This window comes from Manis pentadactyla, chromosome 8 (genome assembly GCF_030020395.1).
Source record: "Manis pentadactyla isolate mManPen7 chromosome 8, mManPen7.hap1, whole genome shotgun sequence".
Classification (NCBI taxonomy): Eukaryota; Metazoa; Chordata; class Mammalia; order Pholidota; family Manidae; genus Manis; species Manis pentadactyla.
In genome coordinates, this window is record NC_080026.1 from 4109877 (window position 1) to 4131338 (window position 21462).

The 21462-nt window shown below is 39.5% G+C and overlaps 1 protein-coding gene across 5 annotated transcripts in view; it reads left to right on the forward strand.

The window, feature by feature from the left end:
- UGGT1 (UDP-glucose glycoprotein glucosyltransferase 1) overlaps window positions 1-21462 on the forward strand; it is a 133458-nt gene that overhangs the window by 42000 nt on the left and 69996 nt on the right. For all 5 annotated transcript variants that reach the window (XR_005024613.2, XR_005024612.2, XR_005024611.2 and 2 more), the window contains exons 12-18: window positions 3148-3239; window positions 4029-4179; window positions 6068-6187; window positions 7220-7305; window positions 10885-11020; window positions 12896-13027; window positions 20637-20801. Coding sequence is in view for 2 of the 5 variants with exons in the window: in XM_036884354.2 (XP_036740249.2) it covers window positions 3148-3239; window positions 4029-4179; window positions 6068-6187; window positions 7220-7305; window positions 10885-11020; window positions 12896-13027; window positions 20637-20801 (882 nt within the window). In the remaining 3 variants the exon portion in view is untranslated. The remainder of the gene's footprint in view (window positions 1-3147; window positions 3240-4028; window positions 4180-6067; window positions 6188-7219; window positions 7306-10884; window positions 11021-12895; window positions 13028-20636; window positions 20802-21462) is intronic.

Sequence of the window (21462 nt, forward strand, 5' to 3'; positions counted from 1 at the left end):
TTTCCAGAAGTATCCACTTTCAACTTTTAAGCTATTTGTTTTGATACTTATTTCCAGAATTCTAACAAGTTTAAATTGGTACTTTGTTTTTCAGTTTCAAACCTATGTATTGGCCTCCTAGTGCAAAGATGAGGTTTAACTTTTTCTCCCTGCCCCTCTCCTGCATGTCTGCCACTGCTCCACGGCTTTCCCCCCGTGTTCACTTTCCCAGCGCTTTAACATTGTGATTTTTATCATTTTTGACCTGCTGACCTATGGACTAATTGTTCTTTGTGTCTAGTGCATACCAGTTAATCCTGGGTCCTTCCTTTAACCTCTTTTGTTGGGTCCCCTATTTCTTGAACTCTAGGTTTTCTTTGTTTTTGGTTTATTCCCTTATTTTGATTTTGGTGCAGCACATAATTTTTCATGAGAAAAGTTGTTGAGAGGTAACTTTCAGACTCTGAGAAGTTAGTTTTCCATTTGTTTTTGTTGATAGCTTGGCTTGGTATAGAATTCTAGATTGAAAGTCATTTAGAAGTTGAAAGGCATTGCTCCTTGGAATTTTGGTTTCCACTGTGACTGTTGAGGAGTTAGAAGGCTTTTATGAAATCTGGTTTTCTTCCTGGAGTCATCTAGGGTCTCTTCTTTGACCCTAAGCATCTGAAATTTCATAGTATTTCTTTTTAAAAACCTCTGTACTGTTGGGTGGCTGGTGGACCCTTTAATCTGGAAAACCACTTCTTTTAGTTTTGGGAAATGTTCATGAATTATTTCTTTGCATTCCTTCCCTCTGGTATTTCTCTTCTGTTTTACTAGAAGTCTTCCTTCTTTATTTTTAGGATGTTGCACTTCTCTTCCCAGTTTTCCAATTCTTTTGCCTTTTATTTTTAAACTTCAATGGGAAGGATTTTCAGCCCCTTTGTTGAGAGTTTTTCTTTAGTTGTCAAACCTTTATTTTCCAAAGGCTATTGTTGTTCTTGGATTCTTTTTATGGTCTTCTTATCTCTCTGAAGATAATCAGTGGTGCATGTTGTGTGTTTTCTTCTTTCTTCATAGTTTATTTCTTCTTATATTGCCTTCCTTTTTCTCTTGTCTTTAGTGTAGAGGCTTTCCTTAGATGTCTGGTGCTCTGTGGCCGGCTGCTCATATTGAAGAGAGTGAGGTAATGAAAGGCTGATTGGAAGCCCTAGGATGAGGCCTTGTGGCTGGGGCTGTGCTGGAGTGATCTCCTGGGCCACCATGATGACCGCGCCTTGAACCCTTTCTCCTTGAGCCCCTCAGTCTCCAGAAAAGAGTCTTAGTTTCCTGCCTGGAGATGAAGGCCGGCTGGCAGAATGGTAGAAGCCCAGTAGTGGGGAGCATTCTGTAACTCCCACTCAGTACCCTGCTTGTGGGACCCTCAGCCTGTAGTGGTTCTCTTCCCAGTGGTGCAGACCCTCTCTTGGGCTCTTTCTGTGGAATGGCCTCCATTTCCTGGAGAGGAGGGCGTCGTGAGAGCAGCCACCTGGCGAGGTGGAGTCAGCAGGGGCGTCTGGAGGGGACTCATCTCCAAAAAGGCTTTCAGTCAGAACCCTTTTTAGCCTGAGAATCACCCCTTATTCATGTGTTCTCTGTGCTGACCGAGCCTTTGGGTCACTCCACAGGGTGCCTGGGGCTCTGGCTGGCTTTCCCCCGTCAGCCTGGTCTTCAGCTTTCTCAGGGTTGCTGAGACAGTTGCTGCTCACACATCTGCTTTCCAGCTGCCAAAATTAGTTGCCTTTTTTCTTCTATGCTCCCTTTGTTGTGGATTTATAAGTTTTGAAAAGTCCCTTTTTAAAAAGATAACATTCCAGTAGAGTTTCAGGAGGGAAAAAAATGCTTATGTTCAATTTGCTATCTGTACCCAGACTTTCTTATCTTTACATTCAAGATATTAGTGAATTTAATAGATCTGAGGTGAGGAATAAGAAAACCAAATGGGTCTCAAATGTTTACTGAATTTTAGAAACCTAGCTGGAAGTTTTTATTTACTTAGTTTTTAGTTTCAACAATAACAATACCAAATATTACCATAATTTGAATACTTTTTTACTTCAAAGAAGACAAAACATTACATAAACTGGTGGTACTTCCTGGATTCTTCATTTTTTTGAATAAAACATAAAAAATGTGCACAGGTCCTAAATCTTTTTAGGGTGATGAGTTTTCCCAGAGTGAATGCACCAGTGTTCGCAGCGCCCAGATCTAGAAATAGACACACGCTGTGATGAGCAGCTCAGAGAGTAGCTTCTGGCCGTGCGGTGCTGGCAGCCCGGTGTCAGGGAGCGGGGTTTTCTTTTTTACGTACGAAGCTCTCATTCTGAGCTGATGCACCTGCCATTCAGACAAAGCCATGGCTACTTCATTGTTTTGTTGTTTTGTGCTTTTCCTGCAGTACGAGACCCAGAAGTTTATTCCCCTTGGCCTCCTGGCCCAGGAGGTGAAGGGAGCTCAGCAGGGCTGTCCCTCCCTGGCCCTGGAGCATTGAGGGATCGCCGCTGCCCCTGGCATCCAATGAGTTTTCCCTCTGCTGGGTGGCTTAGCTCCCTGCGGCGGAGAGCATGTGCGCAGGAGGCCAGTTTCCTTGCAGAGAAAGAGGAGTGAATCCCTTCGCACTGCCTTACCCTCTTTTCAGTATGAGTGGGCAGCAGCTGTGAGGCCCCCGAGGCCGTGTCTTGGGGAGCGAGGTGGTGCGTGGGTGCTATCAGCACAGCAGCTCCATGTTTCTCCGTGTGAAGGTTTATGGAAGGTGTGGGGTTTTGGAACCCTTTTAGATTAGATCCCTGGACTTGTCGATGGCTGTCCCAACCTCATCACCAACAGGGAAGAGTAACATAAGTCCTATTATGAAAAGTTGACCCTCAGCACTTGGCTTATTTAGCAACCCTCCTCCCCACCCCCACATTATAGGAACCAGCTGTATTAATCATTGTTAGAAGGGAGGGCAGAGAGGTGTATTTCACATAAATCAGCAGTGTTATAACGTAGTAAGCGCTAACAAGGGTGTGTGGGCGTACGTGAAAGAAAATCTTAACCCAGCCTTACAGTTTCTACAGTAAGAAAGAGGATGTTAATATCTAGACACATAATAAAGCCAGAAACATGGAAATTTTTGTTAAGCATTCTCTATTTTTTAAAATATTTCAGTATTTCAAGGGAACTTTAGGATTACAGCCTGGAGATTCAGCACTGTTCATCAATGGACTTCATATTGATTTAGATACGCAGGATATATTCAGGTATGGATAGTATTTTCATTCTCTGAGAAGTTTCATAATGTGTATGTTCAGATTGTTGTTGCTCCTTGATGAGGCGTGTCGCAAAGCCTGGTGGCTTACCAGGCCCAGGGGATGCTGGTAGATACGCCCCTGTTCTGACTGGGATGGCAGGGTGACACTGGGCCGCTTCTGTCCTGATGGACGTTTAAGACCTTGGACATACAAGGCCCAGGTCCTTTAGAGGGTGCCCTTCTGGAGCTGTACTTTTCCTCCTACCCATAGAAAAAGTAAAGAGCTACTGGGAACAGTGTGAAGTAGGTTTATTCACAATGGTGCCTCTAAGTTGGGTATGAATTCCCCTTTTACTGTGGTCATAGGTGTGTGCACCTTATAAATTGAAATATAGGAAACATAGTAATGTGTTCTTTTGTTGTTTTTAAATAAACTTTCTATTTTGAGATAATTGTACTTTCACGTGCAGTTGTAAGAGATAATGGAGATTATTATTTTTGAAGACATGCAGTGTTAAGTCCAGATTAGGATTATTTCATCCTCAAATTGAGTGTTTGTGTTTAGAGATAATTTCTATATGCAGTGTATTTGTTGATAAGTATAAACAAACACGAACCCAAAGCAAGTCCCACCTGCTTTGTTCTGCATCTTGTTTGTTGACAAGTTGAAGCCAGGGGAGAGATTTCCTTTTTGACTTCTCGACTAGTTTGACAGAGCATTGAGTTTGAATTGATCTTTTTTTTCATGGTGAGGATTTTGTTTAAAAGCTTTTTCTAATAAATATCTTTTTTCCCCCAGTCTTTTTGATGTATTGAGGAATGAAGCTCGGGTGATGGAGGGTCTTCATAGATTGGGGATCGAAGGCCTTTCTCTGCATAATGTCTTGAAACTGAACATCCAGCCCTCTGAGGCCGACTATGCCGTGGACATCAGGAGTCCTGCAATTTCAGTAGGTATTTCAGCATAGTGTCCAGGGGCCTCCGGCCAGGTGTCCTCTGTTACGGTTTTCTCATTTGTCTTTCGTGAAAGGTAAGTACTTCCTACCAGCTCTTCTGCTGGCATCAAACAAAGATTTACAACAACTGCTGACATGGGACTGTGTGTGTATGATAAAGTAGGCTCTCCTACATGCTTTGAAGAGATTGTGTTCCATGTGGTTAAGACAATGATTTTCCCACTTTTATGTCCCTCAAGGATTCAGCTGAGCATTTCTTGGCAAAGAGTGTTTCGTTTGTATATTCTCAGATGGATACAAATCTTGTGTAAAATACTCACTTTTAGCTAATGACCTTCTTTAAAAGGACTTCAATCTTTTGTACGTGAAGGTTTTATGTGGACTAACATGTATTGTGCGGGAGGCTCCTGTCCGTGATAGGGTGGGGGGAGTAGGGCTTTGGTAATGGCATGGGGCACTCCTGTTCTTTTGTCTTGGTTTCTGTGCTGCATGGATTGTAGGACGACCGTAGGGACTTTTGTTTGAAAGAGAAAAAAGGTAGAATGTAGGTGGTTTTATTTGTGTTCTCACTGGGTGACATACTATTATTTTGATGAATACTGTTATGTCTTTGTTTTTCTGTTAAAAAGGTTTTCAATTGAAAGTCTAAGACTAACATAATTCACAACCACGTGGCCCATACCTTACTTACCAAATGTTAACATTTAATCATTTTGTCAAAACTGTTGTTTTTTTGGAAGAAAAAATATCTCAGTTGAAGCCCTTTTTAGCTGTCTCCCCAGTCCCACCTCCTCCTCCTGGCAGGTAATTCTCTGAAGTTGGCGTGCTTTCCTCCTGTCCCTGTCGTATGATTTAAAATTTGAAAAATGCCTGGCAGTGTCTTTCATCCTTTATTACTCAACAGTGTTTTCAAGACCTTTTAGATTGATACATATAAATATGGTTTATCATAGCATGTTTTATATTTACTTATTTTTTAGCAAATCTTTTATACATTCACAGTTCAAAATTTAAGACACACAAGGGTATGTTTGCAAAGTCTCATCACCCAGATTGCAGTTTTCTGTGCAGAAGCAACAAGCATTATTAATACTGGTGTGGTGCTCTGTGTTCACCTGGGCTCCCTCTGTTCCCGTGTCTCCCACCCTGCCTTATATACAAAGGACATGCTCTCTGTGGCTCTTCAGGAACAGTAAGCTGAATCCCAGTTTTTGCTGTAAGCAGCCCTCACATGCTCTCCTCATACCTGTCTTTCTGTGCATACCTGGGACAGTGTATCTGGGGTGGACACCCCAAGCCGGGGCACTCAGTGGTAGGGTAGTAACAAAGGCTTCACCTGGGTGCGCTCGTCGGCTCCAAGCCTTTCCTGCACACACCAGCACCAGGTGACGTTTATTTTCCATTGCCCGTATCTCTGCCTGTTGTTTGTATTGACAGACTTCTAAACCTTTTTCTGTTTAATGAGTGTGAAATTTCACTGTGCTTTTAGTTTATGTTTCTCAGATTACTAGTGAAGGTGTACATCTTTCTTGCGTTAACTGCCAGTTTGAATTTACTCTCTAAGTTGCTTACTCATGTTCTCGATGCATTTCCATTTCTCAGTTTTTGCTGTGATAAGCAGTCCTCACATGTGCCTTTTTAAATTGAGGTTATATCTCTATACATAATCTTGATACTAGGCATTTATTGCTTTTGCAGGTTGCAAGCGCCTTCTATTCTGTGGGTTGTGTTTTAGTCGCTCATTTTTCTATTTGGTCTTTATTTTTGAAAATGTCTTTTCCCATGTGATTCTTAAAATAATTTAAAGTCTTATTGCTATTTTTGGAAATTCCACTAATGATGACTGAAATATGCACCATGTTGTGTAATTTTTTTTTTCTAGTGGATCAATAACCTGGAGGTCGATAGCAGATATAACTCGTGGCCTTCTAGTCTGCAAGAGTTGCTCCGACCCACCTTTCCTGGTGTCATCCGGCAGATCAGGAAAAACTTACATAACATGGTAAGGAAAGCTCTGGATGTCTGGCCAGGAGCTCCACGTGTCCTGTGTCCCCCGTGCCTTCTCTCTTTTCTGCCATGTCTAGAGGGTTCACTTCTCTCCTTCACTAGTTGCTTCTTCCCTCCGCTCCCACCACCACGTGTGCTCTTTCTCTAGCTGTGTAAGGAAGTGTTCTTCAGCCTTAACATGAAAGTGGAGATTGTGTTATTTCAGTTTTAAGATAGTTCTTTTCATGTAGAAGGTGAATATGCTGCTACTGTTTTTCTTTGATAACTGAATCCCTAAGATCGAATCCTCCAACTCTCTCCCTTGCGTCATCTTTGCCTCGGCTCCTGCTCGTTCTCTGGCCCTTCAGTGTCTGGAGGGGTGGAGGGAGAGGTGTCCCGATGGGCCCTCTCTTCCCTGCCCTCCCCTTTCTCTCATTTTACTCCTGAAGACCTGGGGGGTGGGGGACAGCTCAGTGCCGAGGTCTTTTCCTCAGAATGTGCAAGGAAACTAGTCTCTGTACTTTTTCTCACTCTTGAAACTGCTTTTCTCCGTCCCAGTTAAAATTTCAATCTCTTTCTCTCTTAACCACATGTCTGAACTTTATCAGACAAGGTGATTTTTCTTTTAGCTCATCGTGAGAGCTTAATACATGATACTATTATTGTGGTTGAAAATTGAGTTATAAATGATTTTTTAATTCAGAAATCCTTACAAATGAGTACACAAAAAGTAGTGTCCGTTTTCTAAGGTGAGAGACCTAGTAAAACTTGAGTTTTGTTAGGTGAAGGAGAAGAATAGATGGTAGCAATCTGGAGCTCAGTTCCCATGTTATTAGCATAAACCCATGAGAAAATCACTTAGCCTTTCGATCCTGCATTCTTTGAACATCAAGGGAAGGAAACTGCTCCTTGTATAAAGCCTCTTTTATGTGGTTTAAGAGTAGCTGGAAGAAAGAGTACCTTCAAGTACAAAGACTAATGGCATTTTTATTGGCCCAGGGACACTTGAGTAAATGACGTTTCCTGTGTGCTTTCCCTCCCCCTGCAGGTTTTCATAGTCGATCCTGCTCATGAGACCACAGCGGAGTTGATCAACACAGCTGAGATGTTTCTCAGTAACCACATACCACTGAGGTAACCCCGGCCCTGATTTGTGATATGTCACATTGAGATGAGGTTTTCTTTGTCATTCTTAAAGGCAAGTCTGGTGCTCCTGGATAATTAATAGTAGGAACATTAATGCAGTTGTATATTTTGTTCAGTATGAAGCCCGTATCTTTTGTAATAGAGAATTTGATTCTCAGTGAATAGAAGCTTACCATCATTGAATTAATAACCGTGTAAAAACAGTTTATGGTCTCAGCTTGCTTCCCGAGAGAAAGGCATTTTCCTAGGTGTCAGTCCACATCACAATGCCTGTTTCTACTTTCAGTGGAGATAAAGATCTTTGCCCACAATTCTTGTTAGACTGTCAAGGACTAAATACATACACAGCCTTATGTAGATGGAGACACAATTACTTCACTTACGTTGCCAAATCCACCACCAGGGTTCCTGAATGGTTGGATTTCCACTGTGCCTTTCAAGAGCAATGTTTTAGGATTTTACATAAGTGTTAAGATATTCTCATTTACATTCTGAATAATGTCTGGTAATTTTACATATTGACAAAATCTGAATTCTTAAAAAACATGAAAATAACGAAGGAAAGAACCCTTTAGCTCACAAATGTTGCAGTGTGTTCCATACTTGGCCCTGAGCTGAATGCTGCAGACAGTATATAAGCCACATACCTACCTACCTCCTTTGGAAAAAAATACTGCCATACTTTGAGGCGGTTTAAGAAGATATTTGATCAAGTACTAGATCTCTGTACTTTTTCTCACTCTTAAAACTGCTTTTTTCCATCCCAGTCAAAAATAACTCCTACGAGTTACAAGTCCTTTAGCGTTTCAGGGAAACAAAGATTACAGACTGAAGTATTTGTGAAGGAAAGAATTTTCTGGAAAAGTTGGATTTCAGTTAGGCTTTGAAGAAAACAGATGGCTTTCAGTGATGGAAAAGCAGAGATTTTGTTTAATGAAATGATTCATGTAAAACATGAATAACACCTGGTTAGATGGAGGAATAAGCCACTGGATTACAGGCAGAGCTATATTTTGATTAAAAGGGAAATAAAAGGACACAGAAGAAGTTGACTCATGGTACACAGTGGGCACTAATGAAATATTTGTTGACTTGGTTGAGAGACAGGAGGAGGGAGGGTGGTCTTGTGACGACAAGGGAAGGCGAGGCGAAGGCACTAACTCCTCGGCAATAGGGAGGCATGTCGTGAACAGCTCTCTGAGACCCAAGGCGCACTGGCTGGTGTCCTCCTCTTTGAGTTGACGTGGTACAGTAAGGTGTGGCCAGTGCCCAAAGAGAGGAGGGGGCAAATCTGTGAGCCTCCCTGGTGGTAGGTACTTGATGAGGAGCTGGGCCTGGGAGAAAAAAGTCTGAATTTTTGGGCTTACCTAGTGGAATGCTGATGCCCTTTCTAGAAATTGGAAGTTTGGGAAAAGGAATTTCTTTGTGAGGAGATAATCAGTTTCTAGACCTTAATTTTGTTTTCACAATAATAACATTTAGGTCATTTCTGTCTGGAGACTACTCATGATTCCTGTCATAATTGGCATTTTAAAAACATAACAGTTCTCATCTAAAAACAAACCCTCCCATTACCCCTTTCACATATCCACATATATACATCATCCCAAGTGCATGATGTTTGATATGTGTCTGTTTATATTTTCTTCTTCTTAATTTTTGGCTTGTATCTTTTTTTTTTTTTAGTTAATAGACTTTCTGTTTTTTAGAGCAATGTTGAATAATTAACTGGTATTGAAATATTATTAACTGAAGTCAGTAGTTTGCATTAGGGTTCGTGGTTTACCCTGTGCATCCTTTGGGTTTTGACAAACATACAGTGGCACGTTTCCACCGTTAAGAGTATCATACAGATTAGTTTCACTGCCTTAAAAAAATCCCCTGTGCTCCACCAATTTGTCCTACCCTCCCTCCTGCAAAGCCGCTGGCAACCACTGGTCCTTTCACTGTCTCCATAGTTTTGCCTTTCCATGGTCATGATGTACGGAACTTTCCAGGTTGGCTTCTTTGACTTAGTACTATGCTTTGAAGATTTGTCCATGTGTATTTGTGGCTTGACAGCTCATTTCTTTTTATCACTGAGTAATACTCCGCTATATGGATACCCCATAGTTATTTTTTATTCGTTCACCTATTGACAAGCATCTTGGTTGCTCCCAAGTTTGGGCAATTATGAATAAAGCTGTTATAAATATCCATGTGCAGGTTTTTGTACAGATTTAAGTTTTCAGCTGATGTGGGTAAATACCAAGGGGCATGGTTGCTCTATTTTATGGCAAAAGAATATTTGGTTTTATAAAGAACTTTCACACTATCTTCCAAAGTGGTTGTACCATTTTGCATTTTTATCAGCAAAGAATGAGAGTTCCTGTTGCTCTGCATCCTCACCTGCATTTGGTGATGTCAGGGTTTTAGATTTTGGCTGTTCTAATAGGTGTGTAGTGGTACCCGTTTTGGTTTTAATGTCAAATTCCCTAATGACATGACAAGCATCTTTTTATAAAATGCTTACTTGCCAGCTGTTTTGTTTGGTGAGGTACCTATTTCAGATCTTTTTTTTTTTTTAACTGTTGAGTTTTAAGAGTTACTTGTATATTAGATATCAATCCTTTGTCAGATAGTTTTGCACAGATTTTCTGTGACGTGTCTTCATTCTCTTAACAGTTTCTTTCATAGATCGTAAGTTCTTAATTTAAATGAAGTCCAGCTTATCAATTCTTTCTTTGTCATGGATCGTGATTTTGGTGTTAGATTTAATAAGTCATTGCCAAACTCAGGATTTTATCCTGTGTTATTTTCTAGGAATTCTATGGTTTTGTGTTTTACACTTATGTCCGTGATGCATTTTGAGTTAGTTCTGTGAAGGGCATTAGGTGTCTGTCCAGATTCATTGTTTTGCCTGTGGGTGTCCAGTGGTTGCAGCACCACTTGTTGAAGGCTGTGCTTTTACCGATGATTTGCTTTTGGCCTGCCATGGAGGCTGTGGCCTCTACACTGCCCAGTGCCAGCTGTTTTTTTCCAGTCTGTAGATGTGTAACGGCATCTCTGTGTTTCATTCCTTTATTTGAAATTTTAAAATGTAATAAACTTTAACCTTGGTTGTAGCATTTTGCCAAAGGACAATAGTAAATATTTTTATGCTCTCCGTTTACCAATGATTCTCATACTGCATGTGTTAAGTCTCAAAATCACTTTTCTGTATATTTTCACATTCAGAAAATTTTAGCTACTTCTAATTTTTGTTTAAAAACCGAACATCTCTATCTACAGCTATAGCAATACCCCTCCTGTCAGTAAAGGCCTCATTTCCCCATATGGAAGCAACTTGTTTTCACAGTTGACAAGTCTAAGCTACCTTTGGGACCCTGCTTTTTTATTCTACAAGTGACGAATGCCCTTGCCGGTTGTATCAGAGTAGGATGTGAACTGTGCCTTTCAGTAGAGGATAGTTTTCCTCTGTTAACTGTAATATATGAAGGGGATACAAGGATGCCATTCCTTTGAACCAGTTGCATTCTTAGAGATAAGTTTCTTTTTCTTCTTTTTGCCCTCCTACCTCTGCCATAGACTCGGCTTAATCTTTGTGGTTGACGACTCTCAAGATGTTGATGGGATACAGGACGCTGGAGTGGCTATTCTGAGAGCCTATAATTATGTTGCCCAAGAAACAGATGATTATCATGCCTTCCAAACTCTGATCCATGTATGTTTTCATCACAATGGCAAATAATTTTTTATATCTAACTTACTCTAAGAAACAATATGTGGTAAGAGGATCCTTTATTTCCATAAAGAGAAAAAGTAAGATAAATTATTTACACAAACTTTATGTGTTTATATTTCAGGAGTTGCCTTTACTTTACTCCCTTACCAGCATTAATAATACATTGCTGTGACTTCAGCTAAGAGTCCTTAGGAGCCCTGATAATGTATCTTAGTCTTCTGCCTTCTGGTGACTTTAAATCCCTAAGTAATGCCTTTTGGTAAATGTGATGTTCTCTACTTGTTTTTAAAAAAGTTTGTTTTATTTTCCTTTAAGACCATCATGATATTTTCAGTAGGATTCAATATAATATTCAGGCCATAAAATTGTTATTGTCTGTTTTCTCAGTTGAATTGGAGACTCTTAAATGCCCTGATTTTTATACACATTTAAGATGCTTATTCAAGTTCAAACAAAGAACTCTCTTTGTATTTTTTTTCTGTTTTTTAATTTAAACATTGCAGTTCTTTTGTTTACAGATGAGTGCTAATTATTGAAATACTATCTTTAAAGTAATTGTTTTCACCACTTATTTTACACGTATAAACATATTGTTATCTTGGTCATTACATCTGTTATGTTTATTGTTCAGGTATTCAGTCAGGGGCATTTTTTGTTACTTAAAACATTCCTTTACTTATTAGGCTAACATTTTTTAAAATCCACCATTTGCCAGTCCTGGTACTAGCTGTGAGGACACAAAGAAGAGTGGGACTTCAGCCCTGTCCTCAAAGTTCCTTCGTTCTGGTGGGGATGCCTCCACTCGGAGAATTTAACACAGAGTGGGAAACGCTGGACCCTCACTCCACGAGGGACGGCCGGTGGGACGCTGTCCCTGTCCTAGCTGAGTGTAGGAGGAAAATCAGGGATCAGTTAACCAGTGGCTGCGTATCAGAAATACCGATATCCAGGCTGTTAGTATGGCCTGGGCAGACCATTTTAAGAGCAGAGTTGAGGGTGGGGGGGACCTGGGCTTGAGGCCAGTAGGCTAGGTCCAGATCACAGAAGCTGCACTCTAGTTAAATAACCCTCATTCTGGTGCGTGTGTGGAGGTGGAGCTGATGAAGGGTCAGGAAAGGGAGGGGCAGGGCTAGCAGCTGACGAGCGGTGGGCTCCGAGAAGCGGTGCTGCCCGGAGGTTGGCGTAGGGCTGCCGAGAGCCAAACAGGTTCAGAACACGTTGCTGAAGAAGAATGCTTTGAAGTCTCTTTGGAAGTATTTTCTGCCTCACAGCTATGTGTATGAGTGAAACTGTTTTTAATTGCAAAAGTAAAATTTTTCATTGTTTGTTTATTGTAAAAAAATTTTCAAGTAACACACAGTGTGTCGATTTAAAATCTCACCCTCCTAAAACCTTTTAGCCACTGCTAAAAGGCTTTCTTGTATCATTGTGGTGTTTATCTTGTATCACAGATGTTCAGCTGTAGTATATAGACAGTTTTGTTGTTCATTTATTTCTGCTTTTAAAAAACAGGGATTATGCCATACCTATTTTACAACGTTTTCCCTCTAAACACCATGGTCATGAGTTCTTATTTTAAGGATTACTTACAAGTTCTGATTTTCAAAAAATTAATATATTTTGCATAAGGACTGAGTGTGAGTATGAACTGCTTGGGCCATTCTAAGAATATGTACTTTATAATGCAAGATGGCACCTTAAGGAGGTATGCGCGGGAGGGAGAGCTGCCGAGATGTCCCATTGGACCACTTAAGCAAAAGAGCCGCATGTCCCTATTCAGAGATCTTCTATCATAAACACTCTGAAATTTGGGTTTAAAAGTATAGTTGGTCACATGGCTTTTCTTTTTTTCAGATATATAACAAAGTAAGGACTGGAGAAAAAGTGAAAGTCGAACATGTGGTTGGTGTTCTGGAGAAGAAATACCCATATGTAGAAGTGAATAGCATTTTGGGGATTGATTCTGCTTATGATCAGAATCGGAAGGTAAAATCCCTCTGGCGCTCTTATTCACCTGGCAACCTTGTACTTTCCTTACTTCCCTTCTTTGTGGGGATTGTTTTATTAAAGGTGGTAGTGGTTAATTAAAAAATTTAGAAACCAGATTACTTTTCTGTGTTTGCAAGTATAGTTTACATTTCAATTATCATTGATTTTTAGCTGGCTTATAGCTATTAAATTGAAAAACAATTTAAACCATTTTTTTCACAATCAGTGGTAGTACTTGTATTCTGGATAAAATGTATTGGAAGTATATGATGTCTGGTTGCTTGGATATGATGTATAGCTCTGGGATATATGTATAAGTGTATCACTTAACTTGGTTGTTTATGCTTAAAGTGGAAATGTGTTAAGAAATGTAGTAAACACACAGCCAAGTGTGGTAATAACGATATAGGGAAATACTAAAAGAAATTTTTTTAAAAGAAGATAGTGTTTCTTGTGAGACATTAAATACAATAAAAGCAGGAACAAGGTGTTCAGTTTATTGAAGACAAATGTTAAGGCAAGGAATCAAAATATATTTCTGAAACATTGTAATTTAAAATAGTAAAAGTATGTTTATTTACCAATTCTTTTCTTTTTTCAAATGAAGGACAAGGCCTTCGGTTCTTCTGTTTGGAGATCTGAGCTATTGTTCTTTTAGCGACTGCCCTCATAATAAATCATTTATAATTCCTCTCTCATCTGTGTACAGAATCCTTCTAGACTTCTGTAGTCTCCCTCCTAAGTTGTGTGTATAGTTGTCTTACCTATTTCAGCATCAGCTGTTTTTAGCCTTTTACCTTTTAGAGTTTTTCTTGATATTCAATTTGTGTTTTTAGGGAGACCAACTTTTTCATTTTGGATTCATTTTATTGAGTTGCATAATATTAAATTATGTTTTTCATTTAGAAAACTAGTTGGTTTGGGAACAGACACATTTGATTTCTGGGAAATACGTTTAGCTCAAATGAAGGGAGTCAGAGTATGTACATTCTGGAATAGAGGCTCACCAGTATAAGAGTCGAGCATACTTTAATAGCAAGGGTTTGTTGTGGTTAACTTAGTTAATTGGGATTGGGTAAGTTGATCCAGGTTTTAGAGCGATTAAACAATACTGTTTAGCAAGAAGAAAACACAGGAACTTAAGAACTAGAGAAATTTATGAAGTATTTTAAAATAAGGAATAGATAATAATATTTTAATTTTAAATGTGTAAAATAGTCCTGGGTAACGTCTAGGGCCAGCCTTTTTGCCGGAAAGTTGAACAAGTGGTGCCTGCTGGGGGGATGACATTTGGCCTAGTGGGGGGGACACAGTGAGAGCAATGAGGTTTGGCGATTGTGAGCTTAGTAGCGTTCACACCTCCTTGGAGGAGGGAGAGCAGACCTGCAGGTTTGGGACAAGGTGACTGCTGAAGGCTTTCTGGAGGTGGTGACACCTATCCTGTGAATGAACATTTTTAGAGGGATAAGTACGAAATAATTTTTAAAAACCCCATAGTTTATTATATTGTAAATTGATACTCAATGTAAAACATTAAAATTTTGGCTCTGTACCAGTATATTCCAGCAGGTACATTCCTTCTAGCAGCTCGTGGATCTGTGGGGATGACAGCCTGTTTGCCTTCTTCCTCTTTCCTACTTTTGATCATGTGTTGTAGTGATTTTTTTAATAGCCAATGATGAGGATTTTACCCTCTGCTTTATTAAGGCATATTGACATGTTCCACTGTGTAAGTTTGAGGTATATAGTGTGTTGATTTGATACAATAATTACCACATAGCATTAGGTGACATCTCCCATCACCTCACATAATTATCATTTCTTTTTTGTGGTGAGAATGTTTAAGACCTACTCTTTCAGCAATTTTCAAATGTATAATAAAGTCTACTTAAGTGTAATCACCATGCTGTACATTAGATCCCCGGAACTTACTCTTACAGATGGAAGTTTGTACCCTTTGACCAACATCTCCCCAATTTCCCACCCCCAGCCCCTGGCAGCCACTGTTCTACTCTATTGCTAGAGTTCAGTTTTTTAGATTCCACATAAAAATGACATACATACAGTTGATCCTTAAACAATGTTCATTTGAACTGCATGGTTCTGCTTTTACACAGATTAAAAAAGAATTTTTTGGAAAAGTTTTTGGAGATTTGTGTTCGTTTGAAAAAACAGTTTTTCTCTAGCTTATTTTAATGTAAGAATACTATTCCCTTGAGATCTGTTAGTATTTGCTTAATATATTTAGGTGTTCTGATGTTTGGTGCATACATATGTATTTAAAATTGTTGTATCTTCTCAATGAATTGACCCCTTTATCATTATATAATGACCTTTTTTGTCTTGTCACGGTTTTGGCTTAAACTCTAATTTGTCTGCTGTAAGTCCAGCTACCCCCGTTCTCGTGGTTTCCACTTGTGTGGCATGGCCTTTTCCATCCCTTCGCTTTGAGCCATCTCTGTCTTTGAAGTTGCAGTGAATGTCTTGTAGGCTTGTATAATTGGGTCTTTTTTTTCATCCATCCAACTGTTGTTCTGTGCCTTTTAGTTAGATAATTTAATACAGTTATATTAGAGTAATTACTGATAGGCAAGGGACATACTAATGCCATCTTCTTAGTTATTTTATCCCTGTTTTGTATTTCCTTTCTTTCTTTCTTGTGAATTGATGATTTTCTATAGTGGTATGCTTTGATTCCTTTCTCTTTCTCTTTTGTGAGTCTAATGTAGGTTTTTGTTTGAGGATTACATAATACATCTTACAGATAGACAGTTTTATACTGGTAACAACTTTAATTGTATATAAAAACTCTACCTTTTACTCCTTCCCTCGTGTTGTTGATGTCACAATTGTCCTCTTTTTATATTGTGTATTCATTAATAAGTTATTATCACTATAGTTATTTTTAATTCTCTTATTCTTTAACCTTTAGAGTTAACTGGTTAACATATCACCATATTACAGCATTAGAATATTCTTTATTTGACTATGTATTTATCTTTACCCTGGTGTGTTATCTGTTTTTATGTCACCAATTAATGTCCTTCATTTTAGCTTGGAGAGCTTTAGCATTTCTTAGTGGTGAGGAACTGTCTCAGGTTTGCTTGTCTGGGGAAGTCTTTCTCTCATTTTCATTTTTAAAGGACAGCTTTGCCTGGTAGAGTATTCTCGGTTGGCAGGTTTTTCTTTTAGCACTTGGAATATGTCATCCCACTCTTTCTTGGTCTTAAGGTTTTTGTTGAGAAATCCACTTTGTAGTCTTCTGTGGCAGGTTACAAGCTTCTTTTCTGGTGCTGCTTTTAACATTCTGTCTTTGTCTTTGATTTTTGACAATTTTATTATAATGTCTCTTGTTGAGTATCTCTTTAAGTTGATTTTGTTTGGTGACCCATGAGTTTCATGAACTTGGATTTTCAACTCTCTGTGCAGGTTTGGGAAGTTCTCAGCCATCATTCCTTTAAACAGGCATCTGCCCCCTTCTCCATCTTGTTTCTTTCTGGAACGCCAATGATGTGCAAATTATCTAGATGCCATTTCTTTCATTCTTTTTCCTTTGTTCTCCTCTGACTGGATAATCTCAAAGTTTGTCTTTTTTAAGTCACAGATTCTTACTTCTGTTTGATCCATTCTGGTATTAATACCATTTCACTTTTCATTTCATTCATTGTATGCTTCAGGTATAGGATTTGTTTGATTCCTTTCTATGATTTCTTTCTCTTTGCTTCTAATTTTGTTTGTTTTGTTTTCTTGATTTTATTGAATTGTCTTTCTGTGTTTCCTTGTAGCTAATTGAGTTCCCCTTTAAAAAGCTTTTTTGAATTCTTTATTGGGTAAATCACAGATATCCATGTCTTAGGGATTGGTTGCTGGAAGATGCTTGTAATCCTTTAGTGATGCGCTGTTCCTTTCTTGTTTTTTTGTGTTCCTTTGAGTTTGTGTTACTTTCTTTGCATTTGAAGAAGCAGTCACCTCCTCCAGTTTTTACTAAGTGTCTTTGGCAGAGAAATGCCTTCTGTTAGTCTTGCTAGGATTTCTGAGGCTTTCTCAGACTCTCTCTGCAGGCACCTGCTCTATGCTTGCCCTTCCCTCTTGTGCAGAATTCTTAAGCTTGTATGCCTTTTCTTGATTCTACAGTGCATCAGGCTGGGTGCTGATAGCCCTCCTTCTTTTTCCTCAAGGTAGCAGTAAAACTCAAGTTTTTGTCCCTCTCTGGCTTGCACATTTGGGCCGGCTTTCTGTGTTGGCTCACTAGCCACCTGGCAGAGCTCACTTTTGCTGCCACTGTTGGGAATGTACACAGGGAGCTGGCTGCAGGGGTGGGGAGAGTGTGGGAAAGGTGTACAGAGCACTGGAGGTGCCTGTGAGCTACTGGGGGGAATCTGTGGGTGAGGTATCCCCAGTGGCTTATTGGCAGACTTCTTAATGGAGTCCATGATGCACTAAGTAGGAGCTGTGTCCCTTAAATGTCCCCTGAGAGCACCGTCTGCTGCCCTCCCAGCTTACAATTCAGTACTCTTGAGAGAGGAAGGAGCCCCTTTGGCAGTGCCCCACATCGCTGGGGATGTCTGCTGCTCACTCACTTGTTCTCACTTCCCCCTGCAGAAGAGAGGCTACGCTAAGGTGCCTTAGGGAAGGGCTGATGTCAATAAAGTCAGACTGTTCTTATGCTCTCCAGCAGGTCCAAACTGGTATTTTTTTCTCCAGCGGTGTGCTGGAACTTCTCTGCTGAAAATCTGGACTTCCATAACAGCTCTTGTTCATGAGTGATTGTTTAAGACAGTTTTTCCTAGGGGTTCCTAGGCTGTGACTGAGGGACTGGAGCTGTCCGTGGCCAGTGCAGGGTCCAAAGTGAGGTCTGTATGCCTCTTCCCTGATGCTCGGGTCGGTAACACGTCTCCTGGGTCCCTTGGTGTCTGGTGCCAGATCCCCGAGCTCCACAAAGGTGCTTTTGTCCTGCATGAATGCCAGTTGTTGTTGTTGGGGGTGGGGGTACCCTGATAAGGTAGTCCTTATTGAGCAACAGTGCTGATGTCATTCCTCTTTAGTGTTAAATCTCCTTGCTTTAAGGTACATTAAGACAGGTATGGAGTTGAAGCTGGGCATGAGTTTTATTCAGTTTAGACTGAAAATGGTTCCATTATTGTATTGCAGCCTCTGTTCAGTCACTTACCTTTTATGTTTTTTTAAATTAAATAAAATGGATATGGTTCCCAGTGATTTTCCAGTTGGACACAAATAGAAACAGCAAGAGTAGTAAAAGACTATGTGAAATAAAAGAAGGTTCGCTTTGGGAATACCAAAGACTTGAAGGAATTCATAAAATTTTCCCATATTTCACTTTTGGAAAATGTTTAACTCTCTCATCCTATTAGAGGAAAAATGGTGCCTTTTCATTGTGGATGGTTGCTGTATCACAGGATTTTCTGCTGGATAAATAGGAAAAGGGTATTTTTTACATCTTTTATGTGTTAAAATCTTGATTTTGCTGATGAATTGAGCTGGAGAGTCACAGAGCTCACTCCTCAGGAGTTCCCCGCAGCCGGCCGTTTCCCTCGCCCGCACTGACTAGAGGCCCTGCCCATGTAAACAGATCATCTCATTTAGATATGTGCCACTTAATGTCCTTGCTGTGTGAGTGGACATACATTCTACAGACAAGAATGTGAGATTCTCAGGAAGCTAAGAATCTAATGATTAATAAGAGTTTTAAAACTGCAGGAGCTGTTCCCCCTCGTGAGAAAGCCCAAGAAAATAGATTCTGCAGAAGAAAGATTTTGTCTTAAGGGGGAATGAGTTCATTTAGCAAATGTTATACTCAAATGTTATACTTATGAATGTCTGTACCTTTTGTTACAAATGTGAAGTTATAGCATGTATGTCTGAGAAAAGTAATTATTTCTAAAACTAGGCAGTACAATTAGAGTAGACATTTTAAACTGAAAAGAATAGTCTGATAGTATATATTTGTATCTTTCAAAGCCATTAATATAATGAAACTTAATAGAAATTCTAACTTATGCATGTAAAACCCTTGTATTTGCATATTAACTCCGAGTCATTATTAAGCTCAGCCATGTCATTCACAAGACTTTGCCTTAATTAATGCTTTTTATTTATAATTAACATTTTTAGTGATCAGTTGGTAGACATTCTCACATATAATTTTTAAGTTTGGTTCTTTGATAATTGGGCTGTGTTCTGCTATTTGGTCTGGTAAACTGTTCACAGATCGTAAAAAAGGAAGGTGTATAGTCCAGACATCCCCCTCCTATTCCTGACTCACTCAGTTGCCATTTCCAGAGAGAACCAATGTTACTTATTTCTTACTGTCCCGTATGTGGGTTTTGTTTTGTTTTGGTGGGGGAAATAATGTTCAAAGCTCAAAGTACATTAAAATTGAGTTTTTATGAAGGTCTAATAGTTGAGACATCAGAGAACTTAGTTGACATATAAGAACCTTGGGAGTGTAAATTTTAAAAGTTTAAATGATGATGCTAGAAACTGGAAATCAGCCTAGCAGGTCTCTCTGTCCATGTGCCACTTCATAGTCTGTCAGGGAAGTCTGTCCCGTCAGTTAGGACAGCGGCTGGATCCATTAGAAACCAAGCAATCTATCGCCGACCTCCGATGTTAGTTGCCACCTGAAGTGCTTCTCTGTGATAGCTATTAAATCTGCTGTTTTCAGAAAATGTCAGTTACAAGATGTTCAGCAAGAATATTTTAAGGAGTCCTTTTTACATCTTGTTTAGGTCATATGTTTTACACTGAGAACTTGGTCTTGAGTCTGCAGTTGACGTCTGAGGGAAGTAATGTACCTATATTAACAGGGAAAAGTGTCCATCTTCCATATATTTGCCATTTTATTGGCCTGGCATCTCTCTGCCAAGGAACCAGTCTTTCGTCTTGGAGAAGAAAGATTGGGCTTACAGAGCAATTTTTAAGAACTCTTTGTCCGCCAACTTTGTTTTGTTTTCTATAGGTATAAATTCTTGACGCTTTTAAATTTAGAGTTGGGTAAATGATTCACCCCAGGCTGTCTGCCCAGGAGCACTCACAATTTGTGGCATTCTGTAGTTGTGCTGCCCATGATGGTAGCCTCTAGCCACATGTGGCTTTTAACATGGAAATTAATTCCAAGTGCTTAGTACCTGCGTGTGGTTAGTGGCTACTGCGTTGGACTGTGAAGGTAGGAAATCTCCATCATTGCAGAAGAGTCTGTCATAAAGTCCTAACTGTGGTGTGTGTAATTCAGATTTGGTAGTCTGGGCTACTTAAAATTACCCCCAATTTGCCAGATTTTGTGGTTTTATAAAAACTCAGAAATTTAATCTTTAACATACCCAACAGGAAATTAACTATGATGTCACTTCTGATGTTTTTAAAAAGAAATTTCTTGGGTTATTTCCTTTTTCTTTTTAATTGAAGAGTAGTTGATGTATGGTGTCTTAGCTTCATGTATCCAACATAGTGAATATAGTTATGTCTTGGTGACCTGATTTCTGTTTACTTCTTTTTTCTTGTTAGAATATGCATGTATGAAAAAAATGCTGTGTTCCATCTGTGTTATGAAGGACAAAAATGTGTGCATTGTGTTGTTGTGTTTCAGGAAGCAAGAGGCTACTACGAGCAGACTGGCGTTGGTCCCCTGCCTGTCGTTCTGTTCAATGGAATGCCCTTAGAGAAGGACCAGCTAGATCCTGACGAGTTGGAAACCATCACAATGCACAGAATCCTGGAGACCACAGCTTTCTTCCAAAGGGCAGTGTACTTGGTGAGTGGTTCTCTCACAGCTGATTTTGAAGGAGAGCGGTTTGCTTACATTTTTGTGGTCTCTGAGGTAGGTGATAAAATGCTTATCACTGGTTTCTGCTCACCACTTGTAATTGGTTTGTAGGCTTCCAACAAGTTCAGCTATAATGAAAATAGCCACAAGACTTTCTATATGTTGTATTTGAAATAGCTAGTTTTGTTGATTTCAGGATTAAAGGTTTATTTAAAAAATTCTAAAGAACTGAGCAGTTCTAAGAGACATTTGTTCTACTTGTTAGGAATTCTGTCTTAGGAAAGACTCAGATATTTTATATATATAGTTATTGTTGAGACATAATTTAACATGCCATGAGACGCAACCTTTTAAAGTAGACAGTCGACTGGTTTTTAGTGTATACACAGTTATATAACTGTTAGCTCTGTCTAAAGTTCACCCTCAAAATAAAGCTGACACTCAGTAGCAGTCACTCTCCATTTTCCCCTACCCCCAGTCTGATAACCACAAATCTGTTTTCTGTCTCTTTGGATTTGCCTGCTTTGGACATTTTATATAAGTGGAATCATACAATATGTGATCTTTTGTGACTGGTTGCTTTCAAGGTTTATCCTTATTGGAAAGCATTTGTTAGTACTTCATTCTTTTTTATGTCTAAATATATCAA